General features: G+C 38.4%; 1 protein-coding gene across 1 annotated transcript in view; it reads left to right on the top strand.

Annotated features, from left to right (window-relative positions):
- The window catches only part of LOC136202995 (nuclear pore complex protein NUP205), a 34,655-nt gene that overhangs the window by 14,672 nt on the left and 1,917 nt on the right, over nt 1-18,066 (top strand). The window contains exons 20-41 of the mRNA XM_065994023.1: nt 1,563-1,681; nt 1,910-2,060; nt 2,158-2,270; nt 2,370-2,451; nt 2,551-2,637; nt 2,726-2,803; nt 3,165-3,362; nt 10,099-10,191; nt 10,266-10,379; nt 10,503-10,673; nt 10,820-10,875; nt 10,955-11,027; nt 11,127-11,317; nt 11,403-11,529; nt 11,609-11,686; nt 11,989-12,153; nt 16,034-16,198; nt 16,274-16,411; nt 16,979-17,122; nt 17,385-17,507; nt 17,612-17,707; nt 17,827-17,964. Of these exons, the coding sequence (XP_065850095.1) occupies nt 1,563-1,681; nt 1,910-2,060; nt 2,158-2,270; nt 2,370-2,451; nt 2,551-2,637; nt 2,726-2,803; nt 3,165-3,362; nt 10,099-10,191; nt 10,266-10,379; nt 10,503-10,673; nt 10,820-10,875; nt 10,955-11,027; nt 11,127-11,317; nt 11,403-11,529; nt 11,609-11,686; nt 11,989-12,153; nt 16,034-16,198; nt 16,274-16,411; nt 16,979-17,122; nt 17,385-17,507; nt 17,612-17,707; nt 17,827-17,964 (2,700 nt within the window). The remainder of the gene's footprint in view (nt 1-1,562; nt 1,682-1,909; nt 2,061-2,157; nt 2,271-2,369; nt 2,452-2,550; nt 2,638-2,725; nt 2,804-3,164; nt 3,363-10,098; nt 10,192-10,265; nt 10,380-10,502; nt 10,674-10,819; nt 10,876-10,954; nt 11,028-11,126; nt 11,318-11,402; nt 11,530-11,608; nt 11,687-11,988; nt 12,154-16,033; nt 16,199-16,273; nt 16,412-16,978; nt 17,123-17,384; nt 17,508-17,611; nt 17,708-17,826; nt 17,965-18,066) is intronic.

Raw genomic sequence — 18,066 nt, 5'->3', positions numbered from 1 at the left:
AGGTCCAAATGTATAGCCTTAAATAATTGTATCTGAGAACCAGATTCCTCACGGCCTTTCATTGTATTGAGCTCTGTAGGTTATTTTCTTTAATTTCAGGCCATTGTTGGGCTTTTTACCAAAACATGTATGAGGGAGTATGCACGAGTGTACGTACTAGTGTTGGGAAGACTGAAGAGTTTCCTATTACGATTGGAGTGCATCAAGGTTCCGCACTAAGCCCATTTCTTTTTGCCATCGTTATGGATGAACTAACAAGTTCACTTCAAGATGGTATACCATGGTGCATGCTGTTTGCAGATGATATTGTGTTGGTTGATGAGACGAAAGAAGGAGTGGAGATGAAGTTGGAACTATGGAGGCAAACTCTAGAATCTAGAGGCTTTAAGTTGAGTCGAAGTAAGACAGAATATTTGGAGTGTAAGTTTAGCGGCCGTAGGAGTAGGGAGGCAGGGACAATCACCCTAGATGGGAGAGTTGTTCAGGCCTCGGATTGCTTCCGGTATTTAGGATCTATTATCCAAACGGATGGAGAAGTAGATGGAGATGTTGCTCATAGGATTAAAGCTGGTTGGTCGAAGTGGAAGAGTGCTACAGGTTTCCTTTGTGATCCCGGCATGCCTAATAGATTGAAGGGAAAATTCTACCGGACGGCAATTAGACTAGCATTGTTATATGGTACGGAGTGTTGGGCAGTGAAACACTGCCACATCCATAAGATGTCGGTGGCGGAGATGCGTATGTTGAGATGGATGTGTGGTCACACGAGAAAGGACCGGGTGCGTAATGAAATAATTAGGACAAAAGTAGGGGTCACATCTATTGAGAATAAAATGAGAGAAAACCGACTAAGGTGGTTTGGCCATGTGAGACGTAGAGCGCTTGATGCGCCGGTTAGGAGAACCGAAGAGTGGCAAAGGGATGTAGTGGTGAGGGGTAGGGGAAGACCTAAGCAAACTTGGAGGAGGGTGATCGAGAGTGATATGAGTTTATTGGGAATTGAGGAAAATATGGTAGTGGATAGGATGGAGTGGAGGGAGCGAATCTGTGTCGCTGACACGACTTGATTTTCACGGTTTTATATGATGGTTCATGTTAGCCGACCCCGAATCATTTCGGGACTAAGGCTTTGTTGTTGTTGTTGTTGTTGTTGTTCATGGTCTGATCACCTTGGAAAGTCTTCATTACCTCTATGGTCGTATTCTGACCTTTGTGGCTATGAAGTTTGTTAGAGGATATAAACTTACATAATGTTTCCCGAACTTGCACCATGCATCTAGAAATATCTGTCCACATGCTTCTGCTATTTAGTGAACATGTTGGGCTTGGTAGCATCCTATCTCTTTTTCAGATGAACCATAATGCTTTCAAGTAATTTCTGTTATTGCATAATTTTCCACGGCTTATAGACATGGGCATGCATGTGATACATATCTCTGTTTAAGTCAATTCTTGATTTTATTGTTCGCTTCCTTGTTCCTAGCTCTTTGGCGGATGACCTTAAATTGGTATTCTTATTTGCTTGGTATTTTTTGTCCTCTCTCTCTCTCTCTCTCTCTCAGACATTGGATGTTATACTCTCTCAAGATCATAATCAGATTGTGGCATTGCTGGAATATGTCAGATATGATTATCTACCACAAATTCAGCAGAGCTCTATCAAGATCATGAGTATTCTGAGGTTTTTTTTTGTTGTTGCTCTAATATCTCTTTTTTATTTATGCGACATGCCAGAGTTGTCTCTGTATGTTTACCCGTGTGGCTGCATGTATTTGCTTCTTTTTAAGTGATATTTGCATGCCTATGTATGTGCATAAGAGGGACTTGGGGGAGGGTATATATGGGTATTTGTATCTCTTTGCAGCTTCAGCAGATAGCTTTAACAGTGTAATCATGATATGGGAAACAGTTCTCGCGTGGTTGGGCTTGTACAATTACTCTTAAAATCCAATGCTGCAAGCAATTTGGCCGAGGACTATGCAGTCTGCCTTGAGTCACGTTCAGAAGGGCATCAGGTTATGGAGAACAGTGCTAATGATCCTGGGGTTCTGATAATGCAGGTTAGACCAACCCCTCTTTTGTTGCAAACATTAAGGATTCAGTGCTCTTTATAGTTTCACAGAACTTTTTTCCTTAGTATCCTGTACTTGTTTGCAGCTTCTGATTGATAATATTAATAGACCAGCTCCAAATATTACACATTTACTGCTCAAGTTTGATGTTGATACCCCAGTTGAACGAACAGTTTTGCAGCCAAAATTTCACTACAGGTTTTGTTTGTTAGAAATTGCCTGAATGTTATATTTATTGCAGTTCCAATGCACATTGATTATATGATGATTTGGTGAATTTTTGTGCTTAATTTCTAGTTGCTTAAAGGTTATCCTCGAAATCCTGGAGAAAATTTTGAAGCCAGATGTAAATGCATTACTCCATGAATTTGGCTTTCAGGTTCAACATTTCTTCAACGCTCTCAATCAATTCGAGTGTTAGTTATGTGGTTTGTTTCAATTCTGTTATTTCAGTAATATGTGTTTTATTTTCATGCAGCTCCTATATGAGTTGTGCTTGGATCCACTAACATGTGGGCCTACCATGGATTTGCTGAGCAATAAAAGATATCAGTTTTTTGTAAAGGTACTTTGAGATCTTCAATTTCAAAATGAAATTGTAAAGGTACATTATGGGTTTGCTTCTGAATTCATGCTTACCTGCATCATGGCAGCATCTTGATACTTTTGGTGTTGCTTCTCTTCCTAAAAGAAACAGCAACCAGCCTCTTCGCATCAGTTCACTTCACCAGGTTTCTTGCTTTCATCACTCAATTCTGTATTATTACTGCTAGTCATCTGTCACTCAATTTTGTTCCTTGTTAGTTCAGTTATTTACTTGTGAAAATTGAAATTAAAGCGTAAAAGAATTTGAAATTATTTAGTAAACTTAACCTTGGAATTGAAACAATTCAAATATCCTTTCAATTCAACTATATTATAAATTATGGAAACCTGCTTGGTAATAGACTATATCTATTCAAATTTGAATACGAGTTACACTCCCTTTTAACCTCATTAACAAATGAGTGATTTTCAAGAATTTGTTGTAATTGATCACTTTTTACAATTTTAAATGCATTCATGTTAGTTTTTCTTAATTGTCTTCCCCAGAGAGCCTGGCTTTTGAAGCTTTTAGCTGTGGAGTTGCATTCTGGTGATATGGGTAACCTCGCTCACAGAGAAGCATGCAGGAGCATAATTGCTCATGTTTTTGGAAGGGACATAAGTGAAAATGATCAGATTCCTGATTCATTTGCTCTTCGTAATGCTGGTGGACAGGCTGGTAACCAAGCGATAAGCAAGAGTAAGGTTGTAACTTTGAACAGGTTCATGTGATTATGGCTATTATCACTTTTTTTTAGTACTTATGGTCTTTGAATGTATATACATGTGTGTGTATGTGTGTTAAATTGGTGTGGTTTCTCTCTCCAGTCTTGTGCTTGTGCTTACTGATTGTGTATGGTTGCTTGGCTTGGCACCTACTAATGTCTCTTTTCTTTAGCATTTTTATTTCAGCAACTATGAGAAAATTAATGTTGCATCCTTCTATTATCGTTACTGCATTTCTTTTGTCCATTTTGGTAGGAAGTATCACATAGAGACAGTTATATGTAAAATTTGCTCGAAATTATTGGCCAAGTTATGATCACATCTATTATGGGCTGTTCTGCTGTATAACTTCTGGTGATATTTTTGTTTGGAGTTCTTGCTCTTCCTTCCAAGTTGCATAGCTTTTTTAGCAATGCTTTTCTTGTTACTTTTTTTTTTCTTTGATAATTGGGCTCGCCTTGTTCTTTTCATTTTTATTTACTTTTTAGAACTTGGTGACAGTATTTTATACTCGAGCATCGTCGTCCTAATCAGATCCTAAAATTTAAGAAATTCCTCTTCAGGTATGCTCGTAAAGATAAGGGACAAAATGTGTAAATTGGTTCCAGTTAGTTAATTCTGTTATTTCATTTCTGTTTCCTTATTGTTTAGCATTATGATGCTATTTTATTCCCTAAAAGCTTCTAGATTCTAGTTGTTAGCTATTTTGGAATTTAGTGAGTTGTTAGAAAGCTAGACAGCTGTACTAACCGTTTTCTGTCCTTCTCTCCTATCTAGAGAGCGTGCATTGTACTAGTCTAAGCATCCAGAATTTTAATGAATTATTCCTTCTTCCTAATTTCTCTCCTCTTCTTTCCTAAATTCTACCGAGATCTGATGCCAAAACTCTTAGCTCTGACATTGGTATCAGAGACCTCTCTTGGCTATAATTATTGTATGGTAAACAACCATTATAAGAAAACTAGAGCAGCTACCAAAGCTTATCAAGAAACTATGGCTACGCTAGAGCAGTAGTTCTAGACCCTTTCCGTTCAGGTGCTGGAGAGGGCTGAATTAATAGCTAATCAATTGTAATCGTTGCAAACTCAGCTGTTAGATGTTCAAGCAGCACAACAGCAAAGGATGGATTCCATCTATTTGGATCATGTGCAGTTTCGCATGGATCAACTTAACACCCAACAAACGTTGGAGGAACTCAACAAATCTGCAGCAGCAGCATTGCTAAGATTGTTCAACCATTTTTTAGCAACCCTCATTCCACAGATCTGGAGCTTCCCCAATCAACACTCAATGAGGAATTTGGGGTAATTCCCCATCTCATAACCAGGGTGGAGAGACTTCCACCCGGGTACCCTATTTCAACAAGATGTTACCAAAATGTGAGCTACCACATTTTGAGTGATGTAATGTAGAAAGCTGGGTGAGCAAGTGCCAGAAATATTTTCAGCCTTTGAAGTTGCAGCCGAGAAGGTGGAACTTGCAGGATTGTACTCGCAAGGCAGCACTGATAGGTGGTACTAAAACTGGATCCAGGAGAACCATGGAGCTACTTGGCAAGTTTTCATTGAAGAAATCTCCAAACAATGTGGTGGAGGAAATGGCTAATCTAAGGCAAACATTGACTGTACTGCAATACCATGGGCAGTTTGAAACCCTGAAACTCAAATGGAGAAGGTATTCCCTACAATCACCCCAACCTACTATGTTAGTAGTTTTCTTTGAGGATTAAAACCTGAGATACGATTTGCAGTAAGGTCTAGCCAACCTACTAAAATATATACTACAATTAAGCTAGCTAAATTGCAGGAAACACATATAAAATAATTGATAGAAGCAGTTAGACCTAACCCTGGAACCCTACTCCAATTTCTTCCATTAAACCTCAAACCCAACCTAGCTTCTTTACAACCTTAATTCCTAAACCCAAAACCTATCTCAACTGTCACTAACTTCAAAGGACGCCTGGAGTCTGCTGGAAATGTGGGGACAGGTTCTTCCCTGGTCATTAATGCACTACGAAGAAATTGAATATGCTAAACTTAGAAGGTGAGGAATTATCCACAGAAGCGTCTGAGATTGAGCGTGTTATTGAGATTAGCAATGAGAACTAGGAACCTATCAATGTATCGGTCAATGCCTTGGATGGGGGAATAGCTTATGGCACTGTCAAGGGAAAGGAATTTTGCATAAACGAATCAGTACTATCTTAATTGATAGTGGGAGTACACACAGTTTTGTGAATCACAAACTGTCCTTAGAAGCTAAATTGCCACTAGTCAGAGTTAAGCCTGCAGCAAGTGTCAGTTGCTGATGGGAGACAACTCCTAGTTAACTCTAAGTGTTAAAACTGAGATGGTCAATGCATAATTCCAAGTTCACCTTCTTTATGAGAACCTTGGATTTGGGAGATTATGATCTAATATTAGGAACTGATTGGATGAGGCATCACACCCGTTACCTTTGACTTTGAAGGCAACAAGCTCATCATTCATAAGGACCAGCAACCCTTGGAACCGAAGGGCATTCTTGAGACAGTGTCCCCCAAGGTAATGTCTCTCAAATCCTTACACCATTTAATTTCCAAGGGATTTAAAGGGGTTACTTCTAAATTGTTTCTAATGTCATTATCTGAAGTTTCCCAAACAACTGAAACACCTAGCCACTTACCCACTGCACCACCCCAATATCAAGCATTAATTGCACATTTTGAGCACTTATTTACACCTCCTGCCAGAACACATGACCATGCTGTACCGCTCATGAATGCCACAGACCCTATAAATGTTAGACCCTACCGATATTCCCATTTCCAAAACCAAAAGAATGAAATTGAAAAACTGATAGCTGTAATGCTCACAAATGGAGTCATACAACCCATCCAGGGTCCCTATGCCTCACCTGTCATGTTAGTCAAATAGAAAGAAGGAACCTGGAGGTTCGGGAATTAAATAAAGCAACTGTGGAAAACAATTTTCCTATTCCAATAATATGAGTGCTAATTGATGAGCTTAAATGAGCTACAATGTTTTCTAAGATTGATCTTAGAGCATGTTATCATCAGAAGATGTGAAGGAAACAACATTTGGGTCTCATAAAGGGCATTATGAATTTCTGGTAATGCCCTTTGGACTAACTAATGTCCCTGCTACATTTCAGTCCTTGATGAAAAGCATTTTTGCCCCTATCTTAGGAATCTTGGTGTTTTTTGATGACATTTTAATCTACAATAAAACGGAAGAGGAGCACAAATATCATCTTAATCTAGTCTTTCAGCTGCCAGATTCACATTAGCTTTATGCTAAAGGGTCTAAATGTGAGTTTGGAGTCCCCTCTGTAGCCTATTTAGGCCACATTTATCTGCTGCAGGTGTTGCCATTGATCCAGCAAAGCTTGTGGCAATGGAAAATTGGTCAGTTCCCACTTCCTTAAAGAGCCTTATAGGACTTCTAGGCTTAACTGGTTATTATAGGAGGTTCATAGAGGGGTATGAGACAATTCCTAAACCTTTAACTGAGTTACTTAAGAAAGATAGCTTCCTATGGAACCTTGGTGCTGAAGAAGCCTTCATTCATCTCAAAAAGCTTATGACTACAACCCCTATTCTATCCCAACTAAACTTCACTATACCTTTTATCGTAGAATGTGATGCTAGTGGGACTGGTATTAGAGCTGTTCCTATGCAAGGAGGAAAAATTATTTGTTACCTTTCTAAGACCCTTAGTCCCGGAAGCCAGAAGCTTTCTGCATATGAAAAGGAATTATTAGCCATACTTCAGGCGTGTACAGCTTGGACACACTACTTAGAAAATCCAGCCTTTGTTATTAAGACTGACCATGAGAGCATTAAGCATCTCCTAGAACAGAAACTGCACACTTGCTTACAACATAAAGGAGTGTCCAAATTGTTGGGGTTAGACTATACCATTCAATATAAGAAAGGGGTAGATAATAGAGTGGCCAATGCACTCTCAAGATAGAATGAAGAACATGACAGAACTACTTCTAGGGTGAACGCCCTCGCTATGCAGATTCCTGCTTGGATGAATGAAATTCAAGCATCTTATGTTGGTGATGACCATGCAAGTACACTCTTAAAGAAGTTAGCAGTTCAAGTTACGTTATTCTGCTTACAACTTTATATTGGTGCAACAACTAACTTAAAGGGAAATGGTAATTGCAACCTGTCACAATTCACCAACTGGTGTCAAGGGAACTCTCACTCGTTTGCAACAAAACTTCTATTGGCCTAACATGGCCCAAACAGTCACAAGTTGGGTATCTTCTTGTGATACTTTCTTGAGGAGTAAGGCCTCTGCTTACCTGGACTTCTTCAACCTCTACCAATCCCTAAGGATTCTTGGCAAGATATTGCCATGGACTTCATTGAAGGGCTCCCTAAATCCTATGGATTTGACACAATTCTTGTTGTGGTGGACTATGTTGCACGGAAACGGAAACGGATATGGAAACTGAAAAGGAAACAATACTGGGAAACGTAATTTCTACAAAACATAGGAAACGAAATGTGGGGGAAACGTGTAAAAATTAAAAATATAGGGGCATATTTATAATATTAAAAATATAATAATACATTAAATAAAAACAAGATTGAAGAACAAGATGAAGAAAGTCCAAGCTCAATCAAGATTCAAGAGACAAGGATTATAGGAGAAAGAAATATGGATAAGTTCTTTAAATTGAAGGATACAAGGAAGTAATTATCTCTCAAATAGAAAGTTTCAATTTTCATAATCTTAGATTGAACATGAACTGGAAAATAGAAAGTTTGAATTTCCAGAATTTTAATCGAAATACGTAGGGAAAACCGTTTAAAAACTGAGAGACGCGTTTCATATTTCTGGTAATTACGGAAACGTGCCCGGAAACGTTTTGTATCAGTTTCCGAGAGTTTTCGTTTCCCACATCTGCCGGAAACGGGGAAACGCTTGTCATAGAGAGTTTCCGTGCATTATAGGTGGTGGATAGGTTCTCTAAAGGAGGGCACTTTATTGGACTCTTCTCACCCCTTCAATGCTGCAATATTGGCCCAACAATTCTTCGATCACATCTTCAAGTTGCATCGAACGCCTAGATCTTCAGTGACAGATAGAGATAGAATCTTCAGCCGTATTCTGGAAAAAAAACTGATGAAGTTGCTGGGCACCCAATTGTAGTTTACCAGTGCCTATCATCCTCAAATGGATGGTCAGTCCGAAAGATTAAATCAGTGTTTGGAGGGTTACCTAAGAAGCATGTGGTTTCTTCAACCTAAGAAATTGTATAAGTGGTTAAGCTTGGCAGAGTTCTGGTACAATTGTGCATACCATAGCTCTATTAACATGTCCCCTTTTGAAACTTTGTATGGAATCATTCCCCAGCCACCCATACTTCCCTCTCAAACTTCTCAAGTAGCTTCTATGGAGGAACTATTGCAAGAGAGAGCTAAGGTGACAGCTCAGCTCAAGGAGAGCCTGGCTAAAGCACAAAATAGAATGTACAATGGCCAAGGTTGTAAAGAATGCTCGGCGCTAGTTGGGTGGATAGGCCCTCAAAGATTAATCGGGGATTAACCGGATTTGTATTTTTGTAATTTTAATTTGTTAATCAACAAATTGTTATATAAATTCAATTAAAATATGTATTATATCATCTAAAAATAATAATATAAAATTATTTAATTTAGAAAAACACATATTATTTGTAACTTATATCTTTAAAATGTGCAAAACATCAACATTTCAACAACAATATCATTGAAACAACTCAAAAATGAATTATAATAAAGCAAAAAATAAATTCACAATAAAAAGTACTTTTGTTAGATGGCGTCTAGGTGGGGTCGAGGCGGATCACATGCGGCTAAAAATCGCCTAGGAGCCAAGAAACATCTAGAGGGACTAATCGGAGAAAATCGGGGCGGATTCTTGATTTCGGTCAAGACGGCCTTGGTTTTGAACAGTGACAGTGGCCCTTAGAGCTTCACCTCAAACTCTCAGCAAGGTACCATGGACCCTACAAGCTTTTGGAAAGAATTGGCAAGGTGGCCTGTAAACTACAGCTTACTGCCTCTTGCCGCATCCACAATGTTTTTCATATTTGATTACTAAAATGGAAATCAGCACCAACAGTGTCTGCCACCAGAAGTGCCATAAAGGGTGATCTCTCAGTGCCTCAGCTCCTCATTCAATTGGAAGGACTTCCTTCCATTGATTCTACATGGGAATACTCTGCTACAATTGAAGCAGAGTTTCCAGAAATTTTCCATTCTTGGGGGCAAGAATGCATTGAAGGAGGGGGAATTATCATGTATGCTCGTAAATAATTTTTCCATTCTTGGGGACAAGAATGCAGTTAGTTAATTCTGTTATTTCATTTCTCTTTCCTTATTGTTTAGCATTATGATGCTATTTTATTCCCTAAAAGCTTCTGGATTCTAGTTGTTAGCTATTTTTGGAATTTAGTGAGTTAGACAGCTGGACAGCTGTACTAACCGTTTTCTATCCTTCTCTCCTATTTAGAGAACGCGTATTGTACTAGTCTAGGCATCCAGAATTTTAATGAATTATTCCTTCCTAATTTCTCTCTTCTCTTCTCTTCTTTCCTGAATTCTACCCAGATCTGATGCCAGAACTCTTAGTTCTGACATTCTCCAACTAATTTGAATTGTTGCCTATTTTGCTGCTGAAAATATGACTCATTTGCTTGTAAAATTCAGGTGTTAGAGTTGCTTGAGGTTATCCAATTTAAATGCCCAGATACTACTATGAAGCTTTCTCAGATTGTCTCGAATATGAAGTATGACCTGCTGGTAGGGTTTTTCATCTTGAACATGGTTCTCGTTTTATTTTTCTTGCATGTCATATTTTTATGCATGTTTTGCAGGCAGAGGACATACTTGGTGACTCAACAGGTTCTGGAAAGGGTGGTATCTACTATTATTCAGAGCGTGGTGATCGTTTGATTGACCTAGCCTCTTTTCAAAACAAACTTTGGCAGGTTTTTTTTTTCGTCTTCTTCTAATTGAGCCTACCAAGAATTCATCAATCTTACTTGTTCATAAAATTGCTGCTTACGAACTTCTCATAAGGGTTGCTGTTCCTAACTTCTGTTTTTGTTCAGAAGTTCAATTCAGTACATCCCCAGTTGAGTAACTTAGGGAGTGAAGCTGAGCTAAATGATGTAAGGGAGATGATTCAGCAGCTCTTTAGATGGGGATGGAAGTATAATAAGAATCTTGAGGAACAAGCTGCCCAACTTCATATGTTGACTGGCTGGGCACAAATCGTCGAGGTTAGTGTTTTTTTTTTTTCTTTTTTGAAAGGAAGGTTAGTGGTTCTTTAATAGTTCCCTTTGCTATATATACTACATTTGCAATATTTTTTCTCAAATGGCTCGTGACGCTGCATTTTCTTTTCATTAATACTTGTGTTTTTCAGGTCTCGGCATCAAGGAGGCTATCATCTCTGGAAAATAGATCTGAAATTTTGTACCTGTAGGTTCCTTATCATGTTTGGTACTTGTCTTGCATTTTCTTTCATGGATGCTCTGTAATTTCTTTGCCTTGTTAGCAGTGTTCTTGATGCCTCACTTAGTGCTTCTGCTTCTCCAGACTGTTCATTGAGGATGGCATTCATATTAAGTCAGGTATTAGAAGTTCCATCCTTTGAAACTTTGCTTCTCTACTTTTCAAGTTAGATTACACAATTCCTGATGTGCCTTAATTTTTGCTTGGAATGCCTCTAGGTTGCACTTACATGTATGGCCAAACTACGCGATGAAAGGTTTCTTTATCCTGGTGGTTTAAGTTCTGATAGTATCACATCTCTTGATATTATCATGGTCAAGCAATTGTCAAATGGTGCTTGTCATTCCATATTGTTTAAGCTTGTACTGGCTATTCTGAGGAATGATTCATCAGAGGCCTTGAGAAGACGGTAAAGGTTTTAAGCTGATGCCAATATACAAGTCTGGATTCGTGTTGGGTTCTGATCCTCTCTCTCTCTCCATTCATGTTTACAGCCAGTATGCCTTGCTGCTTAGCTATTTTCAATATTGTCAGCATACACTTGATCCAGATGTTCCAACGACAGTTCTGCAATACTTGTTGCTTAATGATCGAGACAGTGAAGATCAAGACCTCCATGAGGTGTGTGAATTCTAAAGTACTGATGGTATAAGTTCTCTTTGTAGAAGTTTATGAATCATGGTTTGTTATGTTGTTTCAGATTGACAAGGAACAGGCAGAACTAGCTCGTGCAAATTTTTCAATCATAGGAAAAGAAGCTCAGGCCATTCTAGATTTGGTAGGCATCTTACTCAATTGTATAAACATAGAAGCTGACAGAGACATAGGTTGTAGTAACTGTATGCTGTCTTTGTTATGGACTTCTATAGAAGTGATGAGAACTTGTGATTTGTCTTGAATCTTGATTTAAAACTTGGCTTTTGAAATAGGCTAAAATAATTTGGATTTTGATACGATAGCTGTGACTTTCTGCTTCACTTTTCGCGTTCTGGTTGTTCTGTAGTGCTATTCAAATCATGATACTGTTCTGGTTCCAACTCCCTTTCTTTACACATATTTCCTGTTTGTTTAAATCTCCAGGTGACTAAGGATGCAACTCGTGGCAGTGAACCAGGGAAGACAATAGCCCTCTATGTTCTGGATTCATTGATTTGTATTGATCATGATAAGTACTTCTTTAGCCAACTTCAAAGTAGGGGCTTTTTGCGGTCTTGCCTGATGAGCATCAGCAATATTTCCTATCAGGTGTTGGTCTCTCCGTTATCATGTCTACTATATCATGGATATGTTTTTTTATTTTTATATAAACTTTAGTTTTCTTTACTCTTTGCTGGTGAATCAATATTTGCTCATCTAAGATATATTGAAGACATGTTTAGGGGTGCAAACGAGCTGAACCGGGACCGAACAGGGGCAGGCTCGGCTCGGCTCGAGAAGTGTGGAGACCGGGCTCGGCTCGAGCTCGAAGCTCGCCGAGCTTGGAATTTTAGAGCTCGGCTCGAGCTCGAAGCTCGTCGAGCGGCTCGTTTTTGAATTTAAAAAAAGTTCAGAATATACTTAATTGTATATGATTAACATTTTATTACAAAATCAATCTTCCAACGAAAGAATAATGTTCTAAAAATCAGACCAGACCGACTGGTTCAACCACAAACCGGCTATACTTTTAGTCTGATTAAATATTTTTTGGGTCAGTATCAATGACCCAATGAGAACGGGTACTCAAGCCCATTGTGCTCATTAACACCCTTGCTCTTTTATATAGAGATTTTTTATGGCTTTTTTTGTTTTCCACCGATGTGGGATTGTTTAGTGCTCTTGAATAATATTTCTTTTATATGTATTGTTTTGCCAAATAAATGGATGTTAAGTTTCACATAAGTTTTTTTTACCTTGTTCAATTTTTCTTTTCTTTCAAAACATATTAGAATCAGGTAAAAAAAACAAATTTCATCCCATAATAGGTACATTATATTCCACCACAACAACAACAACAAAGCCTTAGTCCCGAAATGATTCGGGGTCGGCTAACATGAACCATCATATAAAACCATGAAAGTCAAGTCGTGTCAGCGACACAGATTCGCTCCCTCCAATCCGTCCTATCCACTACCATATTTTCCTCAATTCCCAGTAAACTCATATCACTCTCGATCACCCTCCTCCAAGTTTGCTTAGGTCTTCCTCTACCCCTCACCACTACATCCCTTTGCCACTCTTCGGTTCTCCTAACCGGCGCATCAAGCGCTCTACGTCTCACATGGCCAAACCACCTTAGTCGGTTTTCTCTCATTTTATTCTCAATAGATGTGACCCCTACTTTTGTCCTAATTATTTCATTACGCACCCGGTCCTTTCTCGTATGACCACACATCCATCTCAACATACGCATCTCCGCCACCGACATCTTATGGATGTGGCAGTGTTTCACTGCCCAACACTCCGTACCATATAACAATGCTGGTCTAATTGCCGTCCGGTAGAATTTTCCCTACAATCTATTAGGCATGCCGGGATCACAAAGGAAACCCGTAGCACTCTTCCACTTCGACCAACCAGCTTTAATCCTATGAGCAACATCTCCATCTACTTCTCCATCCGTTTGGATAATAGATCCTAAATACCGGAAGCAATCCGAGGCCTGAACAACTCTCCCATCTAGGGTGATTGTCCCTGCCTCCCTACTCCTACGGCCGCTAAACTTACACTCCAAATATTCTGTCTTACTTCGACTCAACTTAAAGCCTCTAGATTCTAGAGTTTGTCTCCATAGTTCCAACTTCCTCTCCACTCCTTCTTTCGTCTCATCAACCAACACGATATCATATGCAAACAGCATGCACCATGGTATACCATCTTGAAGTGAACTTGTTAGTTCATCCATAACGATGGCAAAAAGAAATGGGCTTAGTGCGAAACCTTGATGCACTCCAATCGTAATAGGAAACTCTTCAGTCTTCCCAACACTAGTACGTACACTCGTGCATACTCCCTCATACATGTCCTTTATGATGTCAATATATTTCCGCGAAATGCCTTTCCTTATCAAGGCCCACCAAAGTACTTCCCTTGGTACCTTATCATATGCTTTCTCCAAGTCAATGAAAACCATATGCAAGTCTTTCTTCTTATTTCGATAGTGCTCCATTAATTGTCTCATTAGATGGATGGCTTCCATAGTTGATCTTCCCGGCATAAAGCCAAACTGGTTTTCCGAGATCTTCACCGTCCTCCTTAACCTTTGTTCGATCACTCGCTCCCAAAGTTTCATAGTGTGACTCATTAATTTGATTCCCCGATAGTTGGCACAATCTTGGACATCGCCTTTGTTCTTATACAAAGGGATTGAGGTACTTTTCCTCCATTCTGATGGCATCTTATTGTTTCTCCAAATTTTGTTGAAGAACGTCGTCAACCATTCGATTCCTCTTTCTCCCAAACATCTCCAAATCTCAATAGGGATGCCATCAGGTCCTACTGCTTTCTTCAACTTCATCTTACTTAATGCCATTTTGACTTCACCCTTTTGAATTCTCCGCAGGCATTCGTGATTTATCATATCGTGATGGATACTTATATCTCCAACATCTTGTTGGCGATCTCCATTAAATAAGTCATCAAAATAGGACCTCCATCGTTCCTTGATATCCTTATCTCCAACTAGGACTTTCTGGTCCACATCCTTCACACATTTAACTTTTCCGAGATCTCGCGTCTTCCTATCTCTCATCCGAGCAATTCTATATATGTCTCTTTCCCCTTCTTTCGTATCCAATCTTGTATACAGATCCCGATTCACCTTTGCTCTAGTATCTCGTATGACCTTCTTTACTTCCCTTTTAGCCTCTTTGTATTTTTCGTAGTTCTCGTCACTCCTACATTTCCCCAATAGTTTATAGGATTCTCTCTTACTCTTTACTGCTTGTCGTACTTCTTCTGTCCACCAAGATGTGTCCTTACCCAGTGGCATGCTACCTTTAGATTCCCCTAGAACTTCCTTCGCTACTTCCCTTATACTATGCTACATTATATTCCACCAATTATATATAAATTATTTTTCAATATAAGTCTAAGTTATTCATTCATACATTGTTTTCCAATGTAACTCTAAATTATGCATTTCTAACCTCATAAATTTACACTTCTTCCTAGAATACAAAATTTAAACTCCAAAAAACAAATATAACATACCATCTACGACAAATTTAACAAAGTAATAAGATTAAACAAATATAGAGCTAAAGGCCAAATTGAGTTTTGGGCCAAACATTTATGTGTGGTTCAAAGTTGCTAATTAAAAAAACTAATAAAAAATTACAAAATTAAAATGTATTTAAATTAAAAAATAAATATCAATAATATATATAATATTAATAAAAAAACTCTCGAACTTAAGAAAGCTCGGACTTGGGCTCATTAATGCTCGAGCCGATCCGAACTTTGACCGAGCCGAAATCGAACAGTTTGCGAACTAGGCAGACTCGTTTGCACCCCTAGACATGTTTCCCAAATATGAAAAGGCCAATTCGGAAACCGTCTTTAATGCAGAAATAACTTGATCATAAGAAAATAGAGTTGTCTATCTAGCTGATTTATTATCTTTTACTTGCCCTTACGTGTAGATGCATCTTCACTTAGCTAAAGTAAATAAATAATAAGAGCCGGACTGCATCTGCTCTTATGTATGAAATTTAGAATATATACGTACTCTTTTGCTATCCTGGATTTGGTTCTCATCTTTCATGGATCCTTCAAGAGAAGTGCGGTTGTGGATAGTTCCCCTGAATGCTCCTCGTCTATGCAAAACTATTAGCAATGTCGGTCCGACCTAAGTGGGTTCTTGTTCTCCATTTTTGTATGATATGGTTACCTTCAAGACTTAAATTTAAGTATTTATACTTAACAGCCAAACCAATGAAGAAGCAACTCCAATCAACCATTCATGGTTAATATTTTTTTGGTGCAAATTTCTGCTTAGCATGTTTGTTGTTTTTGTAAACCTTTGACTTGAAGATGAGATTTTTTTAACCTATTGGATAGGAGATCCCAGTCTTCTATTTGATATGATGTACCTCAAAATGCTTTCTGTGAGTTTAATTTATATTACTGTCATGATTTTTTATAGGATGTTGGGCACTCTCTTGATGGATTGCAGCGAGGATGCACTATTGAGGCTGAACTGGCGTTACTGTTGAGAATAAGCCACAAGTATGGAAAATCAGGGGCCCAAGTTTTATTTTCCATGGGTGCTTTGGAGTTTGTTGCTTCGTGCAGGGCAGTCAATTTGCAGGTTATAATGTTGTTTATTCGTAGTGCTGTTTGTTGTTCTCGGAGTGATATAAGCTAAAATGAAGCTACCTTGCAGGGAAGTTTGAGGCGGCTTGATCCAAAGGTTCGACGGGATGTTGCTGTGGATATTGACAAGCAAAGAATGATAATAACTCCAATACTGAGATTGGTGTTTTCATTGACATCATTGATTGATACATCTGATATTTTTGAGGTCAGCCTGCTTATGACTATCTTTTTTGTATGCTACACACACACTTTCTCTCTCTAGCTCAATCAGAGCCATGTGTCTGTATATTTCTCTAGCCTACTCTTATTTCCTCTATACCATTCTCTATTGTAATTCCAGTATGCAAATAGCTACATACAATTCATCCTTGACAATTCACATGCACTGGTAACTCTAATACAAGCTTGAGTTGAGTTTGTCATTTGAGCCTTCATGTGGCTGCACTAATAACCACACCTTATTTATTTCACCAGCACCCCTAAATGAGCCCATGAGACTTTATTGGTGTAATATATCTTGTTTATTAAGCAATTTGCAATGTATATAAATCTGTACTTTAACCTTACACACACACACACACACACACTAGAATTTCTTATTTGGAAGTTTGTAATTCTATCTCTAACCACATTTCTTCTTGAGCCTCTCGTGTTGGTCCTTACTTTTTCTTTCTGCTTTTTATCATTATGTTTGAAGTGCAATTTTTTTTTCTCTACATATTTTGAGGAACCTTCAGTTATTGCTAAATTGAGTCTCTTCTGAGCTTGTTAGGTTAATACCAAAATTGTTCGAGAAGTTGTTGATTTTGTTAAAGGACATCAGTTGTTATTTGATCAAATCCTTCGGGAAGATATTTCTCGAGCTGATGATGTGACAATGGAGCAGATCCATCTTGTTGTTGGCATACTTAGAAAGGTGAGGAATATTGGAGAATATAATAGCATACTGTAAAATAGTGAAACAAGCTGGATAGCATTTCCTCACATAAAGCTGTGTTATTATTCATGCCAGTCAAAGTGTTAGGCACAATCTATGTGCTGTGTTAGTGGCTCTCTAATAGTCCATTCATCTCCTTGTTTGGTGAAAGTTCAATTAGTTTTTGTCCTCTCTTTTTTCTTCAGAAAAACTATTATGCATGAATCTGAAATGCTTAATTTCTGTTCTTTTCCCCCTCTAGGTTTGGCCTTATGAGGAAAGTGATCAGTTTGGTTTTGTTCAAGGGCTTTTTAGTATGATGCATTCTCTTTTCCCTTTTGAGTTTGAGACACCTTCTTTGAGCCAATCAGTTCAATCTTCAGAGGTAGGCTCATGTTTTTTTAGGAGAAAACTGCTCTAAACAAAAGCATATACACTTGTGAATTATAAGCTTTGAACTAATGGAGTTGTTTCCTGAAAAATTGTCAGAGTAAGAGGAAGTTGGAACTAAATACATTTCGGTTGTGCTTCAGCTTGAGCTCTTATTTGTATTCCCTAGTTACAAAAAAATCTCTCAGGCTCCAGGTATGAGCATGCATTGAGCTAGAGTAATGCTGTCACAATATTATAGTTTCAAATATTTCAGTATCAATATGGTCAATTTATAGAGTAATGCTATATATATGACCAACATGATGTGACAGGTTTCAGACCAACCTATTGATTACCAATCTCCTGCTGGGCTGTACCTTCCCACATTGTCTTTACTTGGATCTCTTCTTAGCTCTGTGACCGCTTCTCTTGAAAGGGCGGCAGAGGAAAAATCTTTACTATTTAATAAGGTATAACAACATTAAACATAAGCAAAGCTTCTGTTTCTCCCCCTCTCTATCTCTCATTCACACAACAGACTTCATATCACTTTCAGCTTCTTTTAGTCAGTA

This window comes from Euphorbia lathyris, chromosome 8 (genome assembly GCF_963576675.1).
Source record: "Euphorbia lathyris chromosome 8, ddEupLath1.1, whole genome shotgun sequence".
In the NCBI taxonomy this organism is placed as follows: Eukaryota; Viridiplantae; Streptophyta; class Magnoliopsida; order Malpighiales; family Euphorbiaceae; genus Euphorbia; species Euphorbia lathyris.
The sequence above is the reverse complement of the archived record's forward strand: the minus strand, read 5'-3'. Positions and strand labels throughout refer to the sequence as shown.